This window comes from Rhinopithecus roxellana, chromosome 12 (assembly GCF_007565055.1).
Source record: "Rhinopithecus roxellana isolate Shanxi Qingling chromosome 12, ASM756505v1, whole genome shotgun sequence".
Classification (NCBI taxonomy): Eukaryota; Metazoa; Chordata; class Mammalia; order Primates; family Cercopithecidae; genus Rhinopithecus; species Rhinopithecus roxellana.
Window position 1 is genome coordinate 67309993 of NC_044560.1, and position 19899 is coordinate 67329891.

The 19899-nt window shown below is 40.8% G+C and overlaps 1 protein-coding gene across 3 annotated transcripts in view; it reads right to left on the reverse strand.

Annotated features, from left to right (window-relative positions):
- Window positions 1-236: 236 nt before the first annotated feature.
- Window positions 237-19899, reverse strand: part of DDAH1 (dimethylarginine dimethylaminohydrolase 1) — a 142607-nt gene continuing 122944 nt past the window's right edge. For all 3 annotated transcript variants that reach the window (XM_010382555.2, XM_030941887.1, XM_030941886.1), the window contains exons 5-6: window positions 6491-6634; window positions 237-3341 (exon numbers count right to left, since the gene is read on the reverse strand). In XM_010382555.2, the coding sequence (XP_010380857.1) occupies window positions 3225-3341; window positions 6491-6634 (261 nt within the window). In that variant the 3' untranslated portion in view covers window positions 237-3224. The remainder of the gene's footprint in view (window positions 3342-6490; window positions 6635-19899) is intronic.

The following is a 19899-nucleotide window of genomic DNA, read 5'->3' on the forward strand; positions in this document are numbered from 1 at the left end:
GCTTTCCTGACCTAGTGTGCATATGCACACTTTTTAAGTGCCTGAAGTATGAAGTATCACTTCAAATATTATTTTAACCCAAGCTTTGATGGCAATTGATTTACAGGTACACTATTTTTCTAAGTTCATAGCCTCAAGCACAAGAGAGAAAATATCCCGTGACTGACAGCAAAGAAATGATGACTTCATTCCCCATGGCAGTTTCTGTTGCAAAGAAAAGAGACATACGCTGTTGATCACAGTACAACTCACGTTTTATTCCATTGTGATTGGTATACATGTAAGATTGAGACAGCAAGAGACTAAAAATCAGTGCAGAACTTCTCTGAACTAAAGGGCCGTGAAAGGCATGATTGGTTTTGGCACACAGAGTGGATAACCATACATTGACTGGAATGAGGTGGTCAGGAAAATAAAATGCACAAATCTAACACCATGTTGAAATCATGTCTGAGTTCTGGAGAATGTTAAAGAGTAAATAATTACAAAGACTTACATGCAACTCTCTACCTTACATTATTCATCTACAGACAATTTTTCTCCCTTAGAGATGAGGAGATGGCCTTAGTAATCTGTTCACAGTAGCTGCAAAGACCAATCAATACACATTAGAAAGATCTGCCTGATTTCTATAGCAATTCATTATAGCTGAAGAAATAATGCTAAATAATGTATTTTCTCTTTATCATCCTTTAACTAAATTGAATCACATCACCCAAGTCATTCTGACTTAACTTTTACTTAGTTAAATATAATTTCTCATGTCTTTTAATGTCAAAAAGCAGTTTCTGTTAGTTTATCCATTGGTGTATATCACAATGGACATGAGGAAAACTTATGTGATAGTATCTTTCCTTTTCAAAAATAACATTATGCTAATGAGAATATCAAAGAAGTAATACTATGCTGCAAGTAATTTAGGTTTTCACATCATCAATCACATAGGGAGTCCAAAGAAGCCAGCCTAGCGGGTAATGTAGCAGAGCAGAATGCAATGCAGAAGAGGCACACAGAGTCTAAGTGATTTCTCCAGACACAGAGAAGGAAAAACAGAAAGAAGCAAAAGAAAGGAAAAGTGAAAAACAGTCTTCTGCAGAACAAATTGTTACAAAGAAAAATCCCTTTGCTTGCAATTGATTAAACATAATAGAAAAGAGTTCTTTGATTTGGGATGGCAGAAGTAAAGATATTAAAAATTATATGCTGGTAAGCCTAAACTGGCTGGCTGGGCCATTTTTCCTGTGGTTGTGTTTGAGATGTTGAGCTCTCACAGGGAGAATTTTTGCTTTTGCCAAGGAAGGGCCAGATTTAACCCAAAAGGGCAACCTTGACCGCTGAGAACATTTTTTCTTTGTTAACTTGGGCATGTGGCTAACATTCATTCTCTCTCTGGTAAAAAGATATTATTCATCTCTCATGAGATGGTTCAAAACATGACAGTGACCAAGACGTGGTTTATTCACAGGATGCACATAATTGGATATCTGCATATGGTATGAATTAAAAAGTTAAGCAACAAGGAAGAGAAGGAGGAGAAAAAACTTTTACAAATTTCTGGCATAAAATCATCAAATAAAAGAGAAAGATAGTGGTTAAGGATGTTTTCATTTTCTCAGAGGTTTCTCACTTCCATCTGCTACAGGGGAAATGAAATGAATGAAAGTAATTCTCTTTAGGTCACCAACATAAGGAATATTTGACTGCAAACATAGAGGTGAGCAGAGCAAGACTTGAAGTGATATTTCTTAATCTCTTTGACTCTTAATCTTAAACAACAAGCCACAGGCAATACAGGAAAGGTGGAGATGACTAGGAAGTGTGATAATGTGCCTGGATCAGTTACCATTCCTTGGAAAGTACCGTTTCCCCTGCCTGTTAATAGGCTGATTCCTGCAGGTTTGAGTAAAGGAATCATCTCTTCCTTCAATGCCGCATTGTTCTTCGTAAGAGACCTGTGTCAGTTGAAAGTTGTGTAATTTAAAGGCTAGAGAAGAAATTTAAATTGGATTCCACAGTAAATATTCACGGATATTTCAAAGTAGAATTGTCCACTGTCTGGGGTTGGTTTCAAGCATCAAGGTGATCGCTTCCTGAACATGTTCATTGACCATGAGGAGCTGTTTACTCTGGCTCATATTGGACTACCAGTAATCATTTTCAGACATGATGTCTCTTTTGAAAGAAATGACTTTGCTGGACCAGGATAACTGCAAGGGGTAGAAGACTGGAAACAGGGCGAGTCAGGGTAGGTGGAAACGGAAATGAGTTGAAGGGAAAAAAAAAAAAATAAGAGTTCCTCCAAGGTCATATATGGTCAGTAATGAAGCAAAAATTCAGGGTATGTGACTTGAAGACTTTCTAAGACATTGTTCCCATGGGATGTTTCCAAGCTTCTTGATCTTTAATCTCTTAGCAACTTTCTGATACTGGATTTACCTTCCTAGGTGTGGTGCCCTACTTCTGGAATTTAGATCTCAGGGGCAAACCCTATCAGGATGTACCTCTGTGTAGTTAACACTGCCCCAGACAGCAGCTCTGATTTCAGTCACAGTTCTGCTGAGGAGCCTGTCTGCCCCTGGCAGGGGTGAGGGGAGGGTTGTTGGTGGCAGATGTAGTCAGAGGCAGAGGAGAACAATGGCAGACAGGGTGGACCTGCAGGAAGGTAGCCAGAAGGAAAGACCTTGGGTTTTACCCAAGGCCAAGGTGGCTGTGATAGAAGAGCGAAAGGCAAAAGTAACTAACTGAAATTCAGAAGTAAAAGAGAAAGGAGGAGGATCCCTGGACCAGGAAATTTCACAGGAACCAAACATGATTCATGATATAGAGAAACAAAACAAAACAAAACAAAACAAAACAAACAAGCTTATCTGACTGATCAAGAAGACATTCTTCAGAATATACTGGGAACTAAATAATTTTCACACCAATAATACAAACACTAAATGAGTGTTTCCTTACTATGATTAATCACATTTTGATAATTCATTAGCTCTATATCTTCTAGGTTGCTTAATTCATTTAGCAAATCCACAGCTTAGGTACCACCGCGAGGGGAGGAAGGGTGGGGGTGCTGAATGAAGCAATTCAACTTAGAATCAAATTTTGTAAACAAGAGTTAGTAGCACAGTGGCACAGTAGATTGTCAAGAAAAACAACAGGAGTGGGCACAGAGTCATCGGCCTTGCCTGTGCGGTCTTGCCGCCGACCAGGGAGGACTCTGAAGCTCAGGAGTCTACCTTCTTGTTAATTAAAACTGAGCAGCAGGTGAGCAGCCCGTCCACCTTTTCCAGTTCAGACATGCTCACGGGGATCAGCATATGGTCCTTCAGTTTCTCATAAACCTACAGTGGGAATCAAGGAAAAGGAAGAAAAAGGATTATGTTTCTGCCTGTTTTACCATCCTCAGAAGTGGAGAATCAATTTGATTTGTGCATCTAGGCTTTTCATTCATTTAATCCCAAGACACACATGCAGTCTCAACCACACACATGCCCACAGTCATCCCCACAGAGCTGGTGGGAACTGGTTAACCACTAGCTCTGTGCTTTAACCTCAAGGCCAAAGATGTGTCAGAAATGTGTTTTTGCTAGAGATGCCTTTACTCTGCCATTGTCATTGCTAGATTAAGTGGTACGTGGAAGTTGGTGGCCATGTGTCAGTCTGAATATTACTCTCCCCTCACACTTTATTTTTATTTATTTACATATTTTTGGAGACAGGGTCTTGCTCTGTCATCCAGGTTGGTGTATAGTGGCATGACCGTGGCTCACTGCAGCCTCAACTTCCCAGGCTCAAATGATCCTCCCCCTCAGCCTCCAAAGTACCTGGGACAAACAACAGACACACACCACTATGCCTGGCTAATTTTTATTTTTTATTTTCTGTGGAGACAGGGTCTCACTATATTGCCAGGGCTGGTCTTGGGTTCCTGGGTTCAAGTGATCATCCTGCCTTGGCCTCCCAAAGTGCTGGTATTACAGGCATAAGCCACCACGCTAGGCCTTCTCTTCACACTTTAAAATCCTCTCAACTATACTTTAGGTTTATTTTCTTACCAACACCACTGGAAAAATTTGACAAGATATAACTTAAGTATTTCAGGTTAAAATGCTTTTAAATTACAGTTGTAAATTTTATTAGCATCTTTTGACACTAATAGAAAGCGTAAGTCAGAACTTCAATTAACAGTTAATAGATTTTCCTGTGATGATCAAATAAAGCATATTTTTAAAAACAAAGTTACTTGAAAGTGTACTGCCTAATAACAATCTACTGTGCTTCTTTAGGAAGCACTGTGTTTCTTAAAATTCAGCACAGTGGTTGATTAAGAATGTTGGAGCCAGAGTAGGGTACCAAACCCAGTTCTGTCAACCTACCACTTAAAGAATTATTTCAGTGAAGTGGCATTCCCTCTGAGCCTGGCTTACTTCTCTGCAATACTGGAATAGTAATGTTGCCCCATAGGGCTGTTACAAGGACTGAATAAGATAATACACCTGGGATGCCTGGCACCCTGCCTGGCACCGGGGAAGCCCTCAGTAAACAGGGATATTATTAATACTATTGTCATTTTTGAGAGACACACGGCTGAATCAGGGGGACAGTGAATAATCATCTGGTAGGTCAGATGATCAATGTGGCTAAAGAGGGATGAATGATTCAGACCTGTATTTCTCAAAGTGAGTTCTGTGACTGGGTGCTTGTTGATATTGCAGATTCTAGGGTGGGGGTCCAGGAACTTGCAATTTTAGCAACCCTGATGTGCATTAAAGTATGAGATCCATTACTCATCTAAGAGCTGGGTAAACCCCAGTCCTGGGTCAGGAGTCCTCTATTTTCCTCAGGTTCACATTTTCAGCCATGGAAATAGAAAAAAGTATCTATGTATTCCCCCCACCCTTTTCTTGTTATCTGCTCAGAAAGAGGCTGTGATTAGAGAGTGAGTCTAGTAATTATATAATATTGCATATTTAAAAGGTAGTATAAAATATTTTCTAATATTTGCAAAGCTTAAGACAAAAAAAAGATCAATGATTACTAAAAGCTCTTCTGAAATGCATAGTATAAATATCTTGTTCCTCTGGGCAGAGATGAGATGCTGAGTGCCTAGAAGATATGGACACTTGAAGAATCTATGGACGAGCACTGTTATGTTTGCTTGGTAGGGTAAAATCGAAATTACTAAAGTATATAGATGAGACTGGCAGAGTACGCTGAAAAACAAGGAAGATTTTCTTAGACCAGGAAAAGCATTCCAGATCCAGAGACAGCTCCCTTATTGGAACACAAACACAGAGACTCCTGGAGGGACCAGTTGGCTGATTTCGAGCGTACCATATTTCTTCCTGCTCTGTCTTTTCAATGAAGAGCTTTTTGTTACCTAACATGGGCAGTTTCTTTTTTCTGCAGCCCTGACAATGAACACCCACCACTCTGGGTCATTCATACTCCTCTACCTAAAGAAACAAATGGCCAGGCATGGTGGCTCATGCCTGTGCACTTTGGGAGGCTGAGGTGGGAGGATCCTTTGAGCCCAGGAGTTCGAGAGTAGCTCAGGCAACACAGGGAGACCCCATCTCTACAAAAAATAAAATTAGCCAGGTGTAATGGCGCATGCTTGTAGTCCCAGGTACTCGGGAGGCTGAGTTAGGAGGATCGCTTCAGCCCAGGAATTTGAGGCTGCAGTGAGCCATGATTATGCCACTGCACTCTAGCCTGGGCAACAGATCAAGATCCGGTTTCAAAAAAAAGGACTTGGCATGGTGGCTCATGCCTGTCAGCCTATCATCCCAGCACTTTGGGAGGCCGAGGCAGGCAGACTGCTTGAGCTCACGAATTTGATACCAGCCTGGGCAATATAACGAAACCTCATCTCTATTAAAAATACAAAAATTAGCCAGGTGTGGTGGTGTATGCATGTAGTCCCAGCTACTCAGGAGGCTGAGGTGGGAGGATCTCTTGAGCCTGGGAGGTGGGATTGCAGAGAGCCAAGATCGTGCCACAGCACTCCAGCCTGGGTAACAGAGTGAGACCCTGTCTCCAAAACAAGAAAAGAAAAAGAAAAAGAAAAAGAAAAGAAACAAATGGCCCTTTTCTGAGGGGCAGCTCAGCAGCTCTGTCAGAAAACAGTGATACCGTTGACCATCTAATTGTAGGTCTTTATGCTTAATGAGTATCTGAGGGTGGGAAAGTACATTTAATCAGAGCTGGGGCATAGACTTGGGTGAGTACTTATTTGAAAATGTGAGTATTTGAAAAGCTTTGACTATCCGGCATGATCATCTCAATTACTATGCATACATTAGTGAGCAATGACATGAATGAGAAAAGTGAAACACATTTTCCTTATGCCCTAAATTGTATTATCCTTCCTTTTCTTAATGGTTTGATATGTATAGAGGAAAAGGAGGATCCTATTGGTCACTCCATTACGAAAGAATCCCCAGGGAGGCCGACCCAGCTGCAGTGGCCAGAAGGGATATTTTTTTACCTTTGCACTTTCTGGATACTCTTCCGGGGTTCGGTGCAGCAATACGTGCCCTTTGTTGGGGATATTTAGATATATACAGTTTGCTGCTATGTCATCAGGCACAGTGAGTTTGTCGTAGCGGTGGTCACTCATCTGTTGCATGATCTATAAAGAGAAACAAAGCAGGCCTAAGCAGAGTATCTCCCCACACTTTCAAACAGAAGGAAGGCAGTGTGGTAGGATACAAGCTTGTAACTGACACTTTAGGCTGTTCCTCTGTTCAAATTCCCATCTATTACCTCCAGTCACTTAGAACCAGACAAGGAAAACTTGATTAAGCTATGAGTCTTTGGAAGAATTGCAAAGGTTTTTGTTGTTCTTTAAAAGTATGTGCTTGTCTCTCTTTTCTTTTAAGGTTTTAAAACTGTCTATTTTTTTTTAGTCTTTGTTCAGAAGACCTATCAGTAAGACAAAAAATGGCACATGTAAGGCCCAGCAGGGGTTTTACTATCTTTGGCTGAGTAAGCAGGGCTGCCTCCTGTATAGGAAAGAAGGGCCATACCGGTAATCAGAATAGTCAATAATGTGAATCTGATTTAGCAGTAACACCACATGTGTGCGCACGTGTGTACACACACACACACACACACACACACACGCTTTGCTCTTCATATATTTTTAAACTGAATTCACCTGTTCATTGGCAAGTGATGGCGTTAATACAATGAGCATAAAAGCCACCTGGGGAGAATGAGAAAATCATATTTCCAGGCCTCACCCTTAGGGAATGCTGGTTTGGCAGATTTGGGGTGAGGCATAGGAATTTTGCATTTTGAAAGCCCTACAGATAACTTTGAGGCAGAGGGTCCCTGGACCACAACTGGAAAGAAAAAAAAAAACCTTCTCGGCAGGTCTGTTCTTTCAAATGATGAACTTAGTATCTTTTTAGCATAACATAACTTTAAAAACAACACAAAAATGAACTCTGCACAAAATTTAAAATATTGATACCTCATCCTTACCTCCTCAACATGATCAAAACTCTCAAAAAACAATACTCCTCCCCCTAACAACAAGAAAATCCAAATTTAAAAAACCCACAAAAACAAATATTATTTGGGGTTTAGTCATATAGACTCTTTCTACTCTTTATCAATATCCATACAGTTTTAAGGAATCTACTGAAATGTCATGCTAGGAAGGTATAACATGATGTTTTCCACAATCTCGTTCTAATCTACCTTTATGGTCCCATCTACTTTTACTTTTCAGTGTTTGTGTGGAAATGTGCTTCATATTACTAGGTAGACATGCCCACTCAGTCATGGGTGCACTGGATAGTAAGATTTATGGTATGAAGAGCAGAAGAGAGACAGCATGCTTCCTGTAGAAAATTCATTCCTAAGAGCGACACACAGTAAGTCCTTCCTGACTCACCAGTCAGGTAAATCATTCACTTCTAGTGTGGAATATGTCAAGGATGGAGAAAGGCCAAGAGCAATCCCATAATGGAATACCCTTCACATGGAAGGTGACATCAAGAATGGGGATGAGCTTAAGCATTGTATGAAAGGCTGAGACATACAAATGAACAGGACCCAGACCCAGTTTTCCAAGAGATTACAGTTTAGTGGAGGAAACTGACAGAAAAATAGATAATTATATAACGATAAGAACTAGCAGGGCACCACGCCAAACATTTTACATTTATTATCTAATCTCAAAATTCTCATTTTACAGATGAAGAAACTGCACCGAGAGAGGTCAAATAACTTGCTCAAGGTCCTACAGGTAGATTCAAACCCAGATCTGTGCAACTCAAAACGTTTCTTAATCATCTCACTTTGCTCTTTCTCAACTTCTGTAGCAGCAAACTATCTCCTACAAACTACATAACACCTACGTTTTCACATTCACTTGGTACTTATTATTTACTCTCTGGCAGTACCATTAATTCTTTTCTTATATGTAATCCTATTATGACTCGCTACAGTCTGGTATAGGTAAAGGACTTAACTGGACACCTTTCTTGCACTTTTGAATTTAAATTGTTCTTGAAGGGATAGGCCCATAGAGTGGATCACCTATGGAGCAGGTCTTTCTTTACAGCCCTGATTAGAAACCTTAGGTCTAATCCAACATGTGGGCAATTAAGAAGTTAAAGACACTCCTAAAGATTAACTTTTCTAAGAAAATTAACAACATATTCAATTTAGCCCTCTTTATAAAATGGATATGCCCAGAAATAATATGAAGAAGCTTGAGAGAAAAAAAAAAAAAACAGACCCAAGTAGCTCCTTTGTTATGAACTGTAATTTAGTTCTTCTTATGCAGATTTTCTTTTTGGTTGCTTCCAAAACACAGTAATAGCAGCTTCCATTTATTATTGTGTGCAAGGGAACGGATGAAGACCGCCTGAGCCCAGGAGTTTGAGACCAGCCTGGGCGACATGGCGAAACCCTGTCTCTACAAAAAAATTAGCTGCGTGTGGTGGCACACACCTGTAGTCCCACCTCCTCAGGAGGCTGAGGTGGGAAGATCATAGAGGTGGCAGTAAGCCGAGTTAGTGCCACTGCACTCCAGCCTGAGCCACAGATAATCTGTCTTGGAGTCTAATCCTTAGTCTTAAAAACCACAAAAGACTAGACCCACCATATTCGCACAATTACTTCTTCAGCTTCCTTCTTTCTAAGGCCTACGTTAACACATAATCTAGTAGTGTTGCAGGCTTAGCATCCCTTCTACCTAGATCCCTTAGAGAAATAATAGCTATAAAGTTCCCAAACTTTTTGGAATAAGGACAAATTTTACTATGAGTTTTTGTGCAGTTTCTCTCTCTTCAACCAGACTGCTACCTCCTTGAATGCAGGTCCAGGCATAATGAGGTGGACAGAGCATGGGCTTTAGAGTCAGAAAGGTCTGGGTCTGAAGCCTTGCTCAGCCGCACACTAATTGTGTGACTTTGAGAAAGTCACGTATGCCCTGTGAGCCTCAATTCTCTCAGCAGTAAAATGGGATGGGAATGCTATACCTATCCTCCACACGGTAACCCTGAGGATTATTTAAAAAAAAAACCCAAAACAGATAATGTACATAAAATGCTTAGCACAAGCTTCTAGCAGAAATTAAATGTGTAATAAAAGTCAGTTCACTTCCCTCTTTGTTTCTTGAGAGTCACTTGACATATAGCAGTTGACCAAAATACGTTTGCACTAACTGGTTCGTTTCTTCGTTCCTTTCACCTTTTTAAAAGCTATGGAGAACCTCAGGAGGGCATGTGATGAACTATGTGGTCAATCACATGGGTAAACAATTGAATTCCCTCAGAGAAACAAGGTATGGTCTATGTCCAGAAATAGAAATACAATTCATTATTTTTAATGTGAAAAAACATGGCTAAAATCAATGAGGTCAAGGTTTGTCTGTTTTTCAAAGCCATACAGAAGGGCACTATACTCTGTGGTCCTAACTAAAATGACTCTGGATGACAAAGTAAGACAACAGAGGGGTGGACCTGGAATTACCTACAGAGTATGTGGCACCTAAGGGCATTCACAGAAAGAAAGAAAAGAAAAACTTTTGTGTATATCAAACTGAACACATAGGCCTCTGTCAGGCTGTGACCCCAATTGAGTAAAATAGTCCAGAAACCCTATGGGCAGACTGACTTCTTCACAGTAGAGTAGGGCTGCCTTGATATGCAAGGTGGCAGTTACGATTTGTGAGACTTCTAGACAATAGCTTTTGGTCAGTCTCACAAACATGCTTTTTTCCAGTTGTAGGGAATGAGGTTCCACTATGTCTAAATCTCTGCTTATTATGTGCTGTTGAGGGTGGACCAAGATGGCCAGTCTGCTGATGTTTGCAGTCAGAACTGGATGGTCATCCTGTCATACAAATTGGACCTAGTTTACCCGAGAAGTTCAGAATTTCTTCCAGACCACTGGGGAGGCAGTTCTCTGAGCCAGAGGTTTACTAAGTAGGACCCCAGTGGTTTGAGGACCTCAGAGAGATCCTCACAACATGTATGCACAACCACTGCTGCCTGGTCAACCTAGACACAAACAAAACAAAATCTAGAAAATCTGTTATTCCCATTGACTTACTTTTCTAAGCAAATGAGAGAACTGTGTGTAGCATATTTTGGCCCACACATTCAGGCTGAGTGCTCCCACCATTCATAATCACCAGATAACTGCCAGTTGGTTTTCCATTTTAATTCGTGGTCTGCGATGCTTCATTGTACTCCTTATCTACAGATAAATAAATCACCCATGTCTCTTAGTACCAGATGAGTTGAAAGAGAAAGAAGCATGGCAAGACTACATCTCCTAGGCCTGACTTTATTCACTGGATCTAGCGGTCTGGGCAAGTCCCCCACCTCTCAGCATGACTCATGCGTGTCCGGTGGTGACTACAAAGCAGAAGTATGGAATGTCATACATTCCAGAGGAAGTGTTCTCAGGGATTGTTATCAGTGCTGACTTCTTGTTTACCAGTGAGGAAACAAACTAAAATCTCCAAGGTTGTGCCCATCTCAGAAAGTACCACGTGTCACTGGAGCGACAGTGCCTGTCCAGTTGACTATAGCTGTTTCCATGCTCTGCCCTACCCCCAACCTCACCTCCTTGAGTGAACAATCCTCTCCCCTACTTGGTTCCTATTTGAATTGTTCTTCAGTTACTGGCATGTATTTGAAATTCTAATCACTGTTTTGTTTCACTCTGTAATGCTTCTTCCTTTTCTAAGCCTTATTTTTATCATTTAAAGGTTCTGGTGGGGGACATTCCTATACTTAGTAACATAAAGGCCAGTACCTACTTTAGAATTATTGGAGGACAGTTTCAATTTTTCATTACTGGGAGAAAAGGACTTATAATATCTTTAGTGGGGAAAAAATTTAATGCTGAGAATATATGAAGTAATTTACTGATAAATTCTACTGAGAGTTACTCTCAAAATAAATGTCTTAACAAAACCAATAAAGCACCTTAGGAGAAGCTTTTCTATTAATTTATCAAGACTCCATGGTTATCATTTTAAGACAGATTTAAGAATATGCCCAAAAAATGACTGTTAATAATGAACAGACCCCATTTGGAGCAGTGAGTGGTTCTGCTTAACTGAAAAAAATTACAAAAGGTATGTCAGGCATAGCCTTTCTAAATGAAAGGTATTTATGAAGTGGTAACAGTAGATAACAAGAAATATGCTTTTCCCCCTTGAAAAAGCTAAAGGTGCTTATTATAAACACAAAGAGATTTTGTCTTTTGGGACAACAAACAGGTTTCTCCTTTCCTGTCAGAGTAATTATTTTCCTTTCTCTTGTATGTTGTTATTGTCTGAATAAGCTTACCATTTATTTGTAGCTGGGTTCAGGAGACACATGTATGTACACAAGGCAGGGTGCTGGCCATTCAGCAGGGAACATGCAGAGAAAGATGCAGGAAGGCTGTGTTGCTCTCGAACATCTTTCCCTTCTTACACCCTAATGGGCACCGTGAAGATGCATTCACACATCCCGCCTGGTAGGGCATCACCTCAAAGAGCTCGGGCTCCTGAGGACTGAGCAACAGCGAGGCCGAGCAACAGGTTCTGTTTGCCCTTTGTGGATGCACAGAGGCTTTGTTAAAAGATGAGCACCATTTCAAATATCCCGAGAATGCAGCTGTTGAGCTGTTTAGTTGTGTGTTCCAACATTTTTTCCTAAAAAAGCATGAAGGAGGTGGTACTGCTTCAGTGCTGTATGTAGTGTTTTTCCAACCCCAGGGACTGTACTTCCTGCTTCTCACTGTGCCTCAAGCCTGAATGGAAAGGAGACACACCTAAACCCTTCACACGTCAGTCACCACAAATTCCTTTCCCTAAGAGCAGATTACTCGATATCCTGAGAGGCCCCAGACTCAACTCTGAATGATACAAATGAGTTCTACAGGATTTGGGGGAAAGATCTCAGAAGTCAGGTTGCTGTTCCAAATGCCCTTTCTGAATTTTGCCAAAGGAATGATTCCACTTTATGTAAACTAGTGTGAGCGATTATTATTGGGATTGGCTCAATTGGTTGTCAGCTCTGTTCAACAATCTTTTATGGTACGTCCTCTTCGGGCTCGGCACAATGGCAGTGTGAGGTGGGAAAGGGAAAGAGATGCCTTCAGGAGATGAAAATCTATCATTTAAGGCAGGACAAGCACATGAAGAGTATGCTAGCAGTAAAAAGAGAGTCAACCTCACTTTTATCATCAGCAACTCCTTAATGAAGAAGGCACACAGCTGTAGAGAGGAAATGGCTCTAACAATCATCGTGGCCACGCTGTCATGGTCTGTTACACAGCTGCTGGTTGGAGGAATTGGCCTTGCTCCCCAGGGTGGAGCTGTCACAAAATAGAATGGGAACTGTCTGGCTTTCAGCCCAAGAGAATCTGCATGGCAAGTTGCATTAACAACCAGGCATTTCCGGCAGTTCCCAACATTTCTGGGAATTTTCGCATCCAAAGGACTGAAAGCCCACTCCATTCTCTTGCTTCTTACTCATGCTTTCTTTGTATTACGGTAATTATGTTTTAAAAAATCCTGGGCTATGTTGTTTCGTGGAACAATTTAGAACTTATTGGTCAAACTCTGAAGCAAAGGTATATAAAAGGTAGTTAGAGATGTTTAGGGAATATTCAAAGCACGGTTTTGGGTCACTCATAATTGATCTTTCATATATATATATATATATATATATATATATATATATATAAAAATACATAATGTACCCATCTTAACATATCAAAGCTAAACCAATATTAAAAACAACTGACTACAGACTCTATTGATACAATATATGATGCCCAAGTACACTTTTCATTGCTACTGCGTATCTAAAATCATTCATTTATTTATCCATCCATCAAGAGTGTATTGAGAACCTGACAACATACCAGCATCAAGCCCTGGAGGTCTTTTTAAGGCTGAGCCAATATAGCTATGGATACCATTCTAAAACTGATAGCATATTTTCATGTTTTATAGTCTTTCTACAGACTAGTTCAAAATGAACACTGCCTGAGAAGGGCTTTAAGATGACTGACTAGAGGCACTGGACACCTGTATCCCCAGCAAAGAAGAGCCAAAATAGCAAGTAGATTATCATACTTTGAATAGACATCTAAGAGAGAATGCTGGAATTCAGCAGAGAAGTGACAGAAAACACCTGAGATAGTGAAAGAGAGGGAGGCAAGGTAGACAGCCTGGCTGGAATCAGCTGGGAGTCCAGAGAGGGTCCCTAGTGAGAGGAAAGGGTAAGTGAGAGATTCCCAGTGGTCCCTGTTCCCACACTGACTCCCGAAATCCTTGTCATGAGAGTCTCTCAAACCCCAAGGACCCTGAAACTGGTATTCCCGGGGTCCGTGTGGCAGCATTGCTCCAGAGAGGGAGCCCACTTGGGTCCCATGTACCCACTTAGTCCTGGACAGATAGCCAGCCAGTTAGAGAGCCCATTTCCCACCAGACTGCATTGTGTCCTGGGACCCAGCAACCCCTGTATCTTCACATCCCTGGAGCCCCACTGACAGAGGGCTGCAGGGTGCAATGCAGGTTGGACCCAGTAGAGTGGCAGGGTCTCTAGCACTCTAGCCCACACATTGTCCTGCACACTGGGGACACAAAGGGAGCTGAAGCACGTTTTTCAGAGCATGAAATCTGACTTCCTGGGGCCACTGTTACTGACAGAAAACCCTGCTCCCATAGTAGAAGGGCTACCTCACACTAGCATGTGTCCTGAGGACAGGCTGCCACCACTGCCATAGCCATATGGGGCTTGGGAATTGCTCTGCCTTGTTCACCACAGCCTGGGCCCACGGGCCCCACAGAGGGCCTGAGAAAAGGCCTGCCTAGCCTGGCACCACCCCTGTCCTCCCCCAGTGCCCATGCACATTGCCTGGGGGCCTAGGGATTGCCCCTCCCCATTGGTTGACCCAGGTGCACATGCATGCTATCAGAGGGCCTAACAACAGGTCCAGAAAATCTGCTGCTGAAACCCAGGCATGCTGTCTGGAGGCTGGGGGATTGCCTCACCCTATCTACCACTGCTGGCATCTGGGCAATCCTCCCAGGACCTGAAGGTCTGCCCAACCTGCTACCACCACCACTGCTGACAATCTTCTGCATGTACTACCTGGAGGACTGGGGACTGGGCTGCCAAGCCCATTGCAGCCACTGCAATTATAAGTGAGTGCCCATGGGGAGCCTGAGGACTCATCCAGTCATCTGGCACACTGCTGCCATAACCAGCACCCAAGCAAGCTGCCTGGAGGCCCCAAAACCAGCCCATCTGGACTTGCTAAAACTGGCGCCCACATATGCCACCCTGGGACCCAAGAACAGGCATGCTTGGTCTGCCGCTGCCAACAACAGGGCTTGAGGACCGGCCCACCTGACATCCTATCCCCAGGAAAACCTCAGCATAACCTCCACTAACAATTGAAGCCTGCACCACTGAGGAAATCACAGACACCACTGATGGTGTATAGCCAAAGAAATTCTGTGGAGACTACACCACTATATATGCCCAGAATAAAAGCAAAAGTGCCCCAACCAACCAACACCATAGATCTACCTACAGGAAAATGTCTTCCCCTATGAAAGCCAATCTAAAAAACTGGAGGAAGTGACTGTTACACCAGATGCACAGATATCAATGAAAGGACACAGAAATGCGAAAAAGCAAGGAAATATGACACTTCCAAAGGAACATAATAATTCTCCAGAAGCAGATTCCAATAAAAATTAAATTTATGAAGTGCCTGATAAAGAATTCAAAATAACAACATTAAGGAAGTTCCATGATATACAAGAGAACACAGAAAAACAATAAAAAGAAATTTAAAAAACAACTCAGGATATGAATGAGAAATGCACCAAGGAGATAGACATATAAAAAAGGACCAGAGAAATCCTGAAACTGAAGAATTCAATGAATGAAATAAAAAATACAATGAGAACTTCAGCAGGATACTAAATCAAGAAGAAGAATTTCAGAACTTTAAAAAGAAGAAAAAAAAAAGAAAGAAGAAAGTCAATGTGACCTATGGGACACCATAAAGCAACAAAATATTTGAATTTTGGGTGTTCAAAGGGTGAGAGAAGTTTAATGGCATAGAAAAACAATTTAACAAAATAATATCTTTAAACTTCCTAAGTCTAGAAAGAGTTTTAGAAACAGGAAGTTCAAAGATTCCCAAATAGGTACAACCCCAAAAGATCTTTCCCCAGCATATTATAGTCAAACTGTCTGATATAGTTAGTCTTTGTGTCCCTACCCAGTTCTCATCGTGAATTATAATCCCCATAATCCCCAGGTGTCAAGGGAGAGACCAGGTGGAAGTAAATGGATCATGCGGACGGTTCCCCCCATGCTGTTCTCATGATAGTGAGTGAGTTCTCATGAGATCTGATAGTTTGATAAGTGTTTGGTAGTTCCTCCTGCATTCATTCTCCTTCCTGCTGCCTTGTGAAGAAGGTGCTGTGCTTCGCCTCTGCCTTCCACCGTGATTCTAAGTTTCCTGAGGCCTCCCTACCCTTGCAGAACTGTGAGCCAACTAAACCTCTTTCCTTTATAAATTACCCAGTCTTAGAGAGTTCTTTAAAGCAGTATGAAAATGGACTAATATAGTGCCAAAAGTCAAAGACAAATAATTCTACAAACAGCAAGAGAAAAACATCTGATATGGTTTGGCTCTGTGTCCCCACCCAAATCTCATGTTGAATTATAATTCCCAATGTTGGGGGAGGGACCTGGAGGGAGATGATTGGTCATGGGGGCAGATTTCTCTCTTACTGTTCTCATGATAGTGATTTCTCACAAGATCTGATGGTTTAAAAGTGTGTGGCATTTCCCCCTTCACTCTCTTTTCCTCTTGCTCCACCATGTGAAGAAGGTGCTTCCTTACCCTTCCACCATGATTATAAGTTTCCTGAGGCCTCCCAGCCATGCCTCTTGTACAACCGGCAGAATTGTGAGTCAATTAAACCTCTTTTATTTATAAACTACCTACTCTCAGGTAGTTCTTTATTGTAATGTGAGAATGGCTTACTATAGCATCTAGACACAAAGAAATCCCCATCAGACTAATAGCACATTTCTAATCTGAAACTTTACAGTCCAGAAGAAAATGGGATGATATATTCAAAGTGCTGAAAGAAAAAAACTGCCAATTAAGGGTACTATATCCAGTAAAATTATCCTTCGTAAATGAAGGACAAATTAAGAGTTTCCCAAACAACCAAAAACTGAGGGAATTCATCACCAAGAGACCAGCCCTCCTAGAAATGCCTGAGGAAGTCCTTTCCTGGAAGTGAAAGAACAATACCTTCCATCATGAAAGCACACAAAAGTATAAAACTTACTGGCACAGCAAACACATGAATGAGGAAGAGAAAGGATTCAGATGTTACCGCTACAGAAAACCACCAAACCACAATGATAAATAGTAAGAGAGAAAGAAAAGAACAAAGGATATACAAAACATCCAGAAAGCCATTAAATAACAGGAATACGTCCTCACATATCAATAATAACCTTGAATGTAAATGGCTTAAATTTTTAACTTAAAGATATAGAATGGCTGAGTGGATTAAAAAACTTGTGACCTATCCAAAGTAATGAGGGTTATTACAATTTTTTTTTAAACCCATGATCTAACTATATGCTGCCTTCACCTAGGTGAAGTGAAACTCACTTCACCTATAAAAAGACAAATATGGGCTGAAAGTAAAGGGACAGAAAAAATACTCCACACAAACAAACCAAGAGCAAGCAGGAGTAGATATATTTATATCAGATAAGACAGATTTTTAATGAAAAAAATAAAAAGACACAAAGAAGGTTAGTATGTAATGATAAATGGATCAGTTCAGCAAGAGGATATAACAGTTCTAAATATATATGCACCTAACACTGAAGCACCGAGATATAAAAAGCAAATGTTGGCTGGGTATGGTGGCTCACATCTGTAATTTCAGCCAGCACCTCAGCCAGGCTGAGGTGGGTGGATCACTTGAGTTCAGTAGTTCAAGACCAGCCTAGGCAACATGGTGAAACCCTGTCTCTACAAAAAATGCAAAAATTCGCTGGGCATGGTGGTGCATGCCTCAGTCTCAGTTGCTTGGAAAGCTGAGGTGGGAGGATGGCTTAAGCCTGGGAGGCAGAGGTTGCAGTGAGCCAAGATTGTATCACTGTACTCTAGCCTGGGTGACAAAGTGAGACCCTGTCTCAAAAATAACATAAAGTAACGTAACATAACGTAATGTAACACAACACAACCCAACACAACTCAATGTCATTAGATCTAAAGGGAGAGACAGACTCCAATACAATAATAGCTTTGAGACTTCAACACTCCACTCTCAGCAAAAGACAGAAAGTGAACAAAGAAACGTTAGATTTAAACTGCACTTTAGACCAAATGTACCAAACATCTGTGAAACATTTCATCCGACAGCTGCAGAATACACATTCTTCTCATCAGCATATGAAGAACATTCTTCAGGATAGATATTAGGCCCCAAACAGGTATCAACAAATATTAAAAAATCAAAATCATAGCAATTCTCTTATTGACCATAATGGAATGAAACAAGAAATCAGCAATAAGAGAAATGTTGAAAACTACAAATACATGGAAATTAAACAACATGCTCCTGAATGAATACAGGGTCAATGAAGAAATTAAGAAAGAAATAAAAAAAATTCCAGAAACAAGTGAAAATGGAAACACAACTTACCAAAAACTATGGGATACAGTAAAAGCATTGTTACAAGGGAAGTTTATACCAACAAATGCCAACATTAAAAAAGTAGAAAGATTTCAAAAACAACAACCTAACGTTGCACCTCAAGGAACTAGAAAAGCAAGAACTAAACACAAAACTAGTAGAAGGAAAGAAATAATAAAGATCAAAACAGAATTAAATGAAATAGAGAGTTAAAAAAATAATACAAAGGATCAATGAAACTAAAAGTTGTTTTTTTTTTTGAAAAAATAAAGAAAATTGATAAACTGCTAGACTAACCAAGAAGAAAAGAGAGTGGATCCAAATAAGAGGAGGGAATTCTTCCTAACTCATTTTTTGAGGCCAGGATTTACCCTGATACCAAAACTAGACAAAGACACAACAAAAAAAGAAAACTACAGGCCAATATCCCTGATGAACATAGACACAAAACTCCTCAACAAAATACTAGCAAACCAAATCCAACAGCATATCAAAAAGATATTACACCATGATCAAGTGGGATTTATCCCAAAGGCACAAGGATGTAAGGATGGTTCAACATACATAAATAAAAAAACATGATATACTGCATCAACAGAATGAAGGACAAAAACCATATGATCAGTAGATGGTGTGTATTCTCCAACTCAGCTCCAATTAAAATCCTTATTCTTGTTTCTTGTTTTATATCATCTTTCCCTTGTATTTTTAGTTATGTTATTTTGCTGTACTTTATGTATCTTTGTAAGCTGTTTTTGTGAGGTGAGGTGTGATTATACAATGTCAGTTCTTCTAAAAACATGTTTTAAAATTATCACACTATTACAAATGCATCTTGTAAAAGATTCAAATATGAAAATTTAAAGCTCTATTGGACTTAATACACCTGCATACACTTGTCAAAACTCATTGAATTATCCATTTAAAATTGTAATTTTATTGTAAGGAAATTATGTCACAATAAAACTAATTTTTTTTTTTTTTTTTTTGGAGATGTATTCTCTATTCTCACTCTGTCGCCTAGGCTGGAGTGTAATGGCGCGATCTTGGCTCACTGCAACCTCCAGCTCCTGGGTTCAAGCGATTCTCCTGCCTCAGCCTCCCGAGTAGCTGGGACTACAGGCACACACCACCATGCCCAGCTAATTTTTGTATTTTAGTAGAGATGAGGTTTCACCATATTGGCCAGGCTGGTCTTGAACTCCTGACCTTGTGATCCACCTGCCTCGGCCGCCCAAAGTGCTGGGATTACACGCATGAGCCACCACGCCCGGCCAATAAAATTTTTTCAAAAAGTTCAAGTCCTCTTTCCTCCGTAGTCTATCCGTATTTCAGCATTTCAATAACTCTGAAAACCCTCCTAAAGTCTCCTGATACAATTTCCTTTAAAAGACACACTCACTCAGAGCTCAGCCTTCAATGAAGAGAAAAGAGCTGCCAGTCCACACTTTTGCATTATCCTTCTGTGCAATCCACACCAGTCACCGAACTTCCAACTTTCATCAGCTTTGGTTGCTCTCCAGAGACCTTTCTCAAATTCTTTCTAACAAGCTTCAGGGATGGGACCGGACAAACTTCTTCCCCAAACAGAGATCTGGGTTTCCTTCCTCCTGCCACTATTCCTTCTTGTAGAATTTAGTATCATGTATTTAGTATCATACCACAGGACTTCT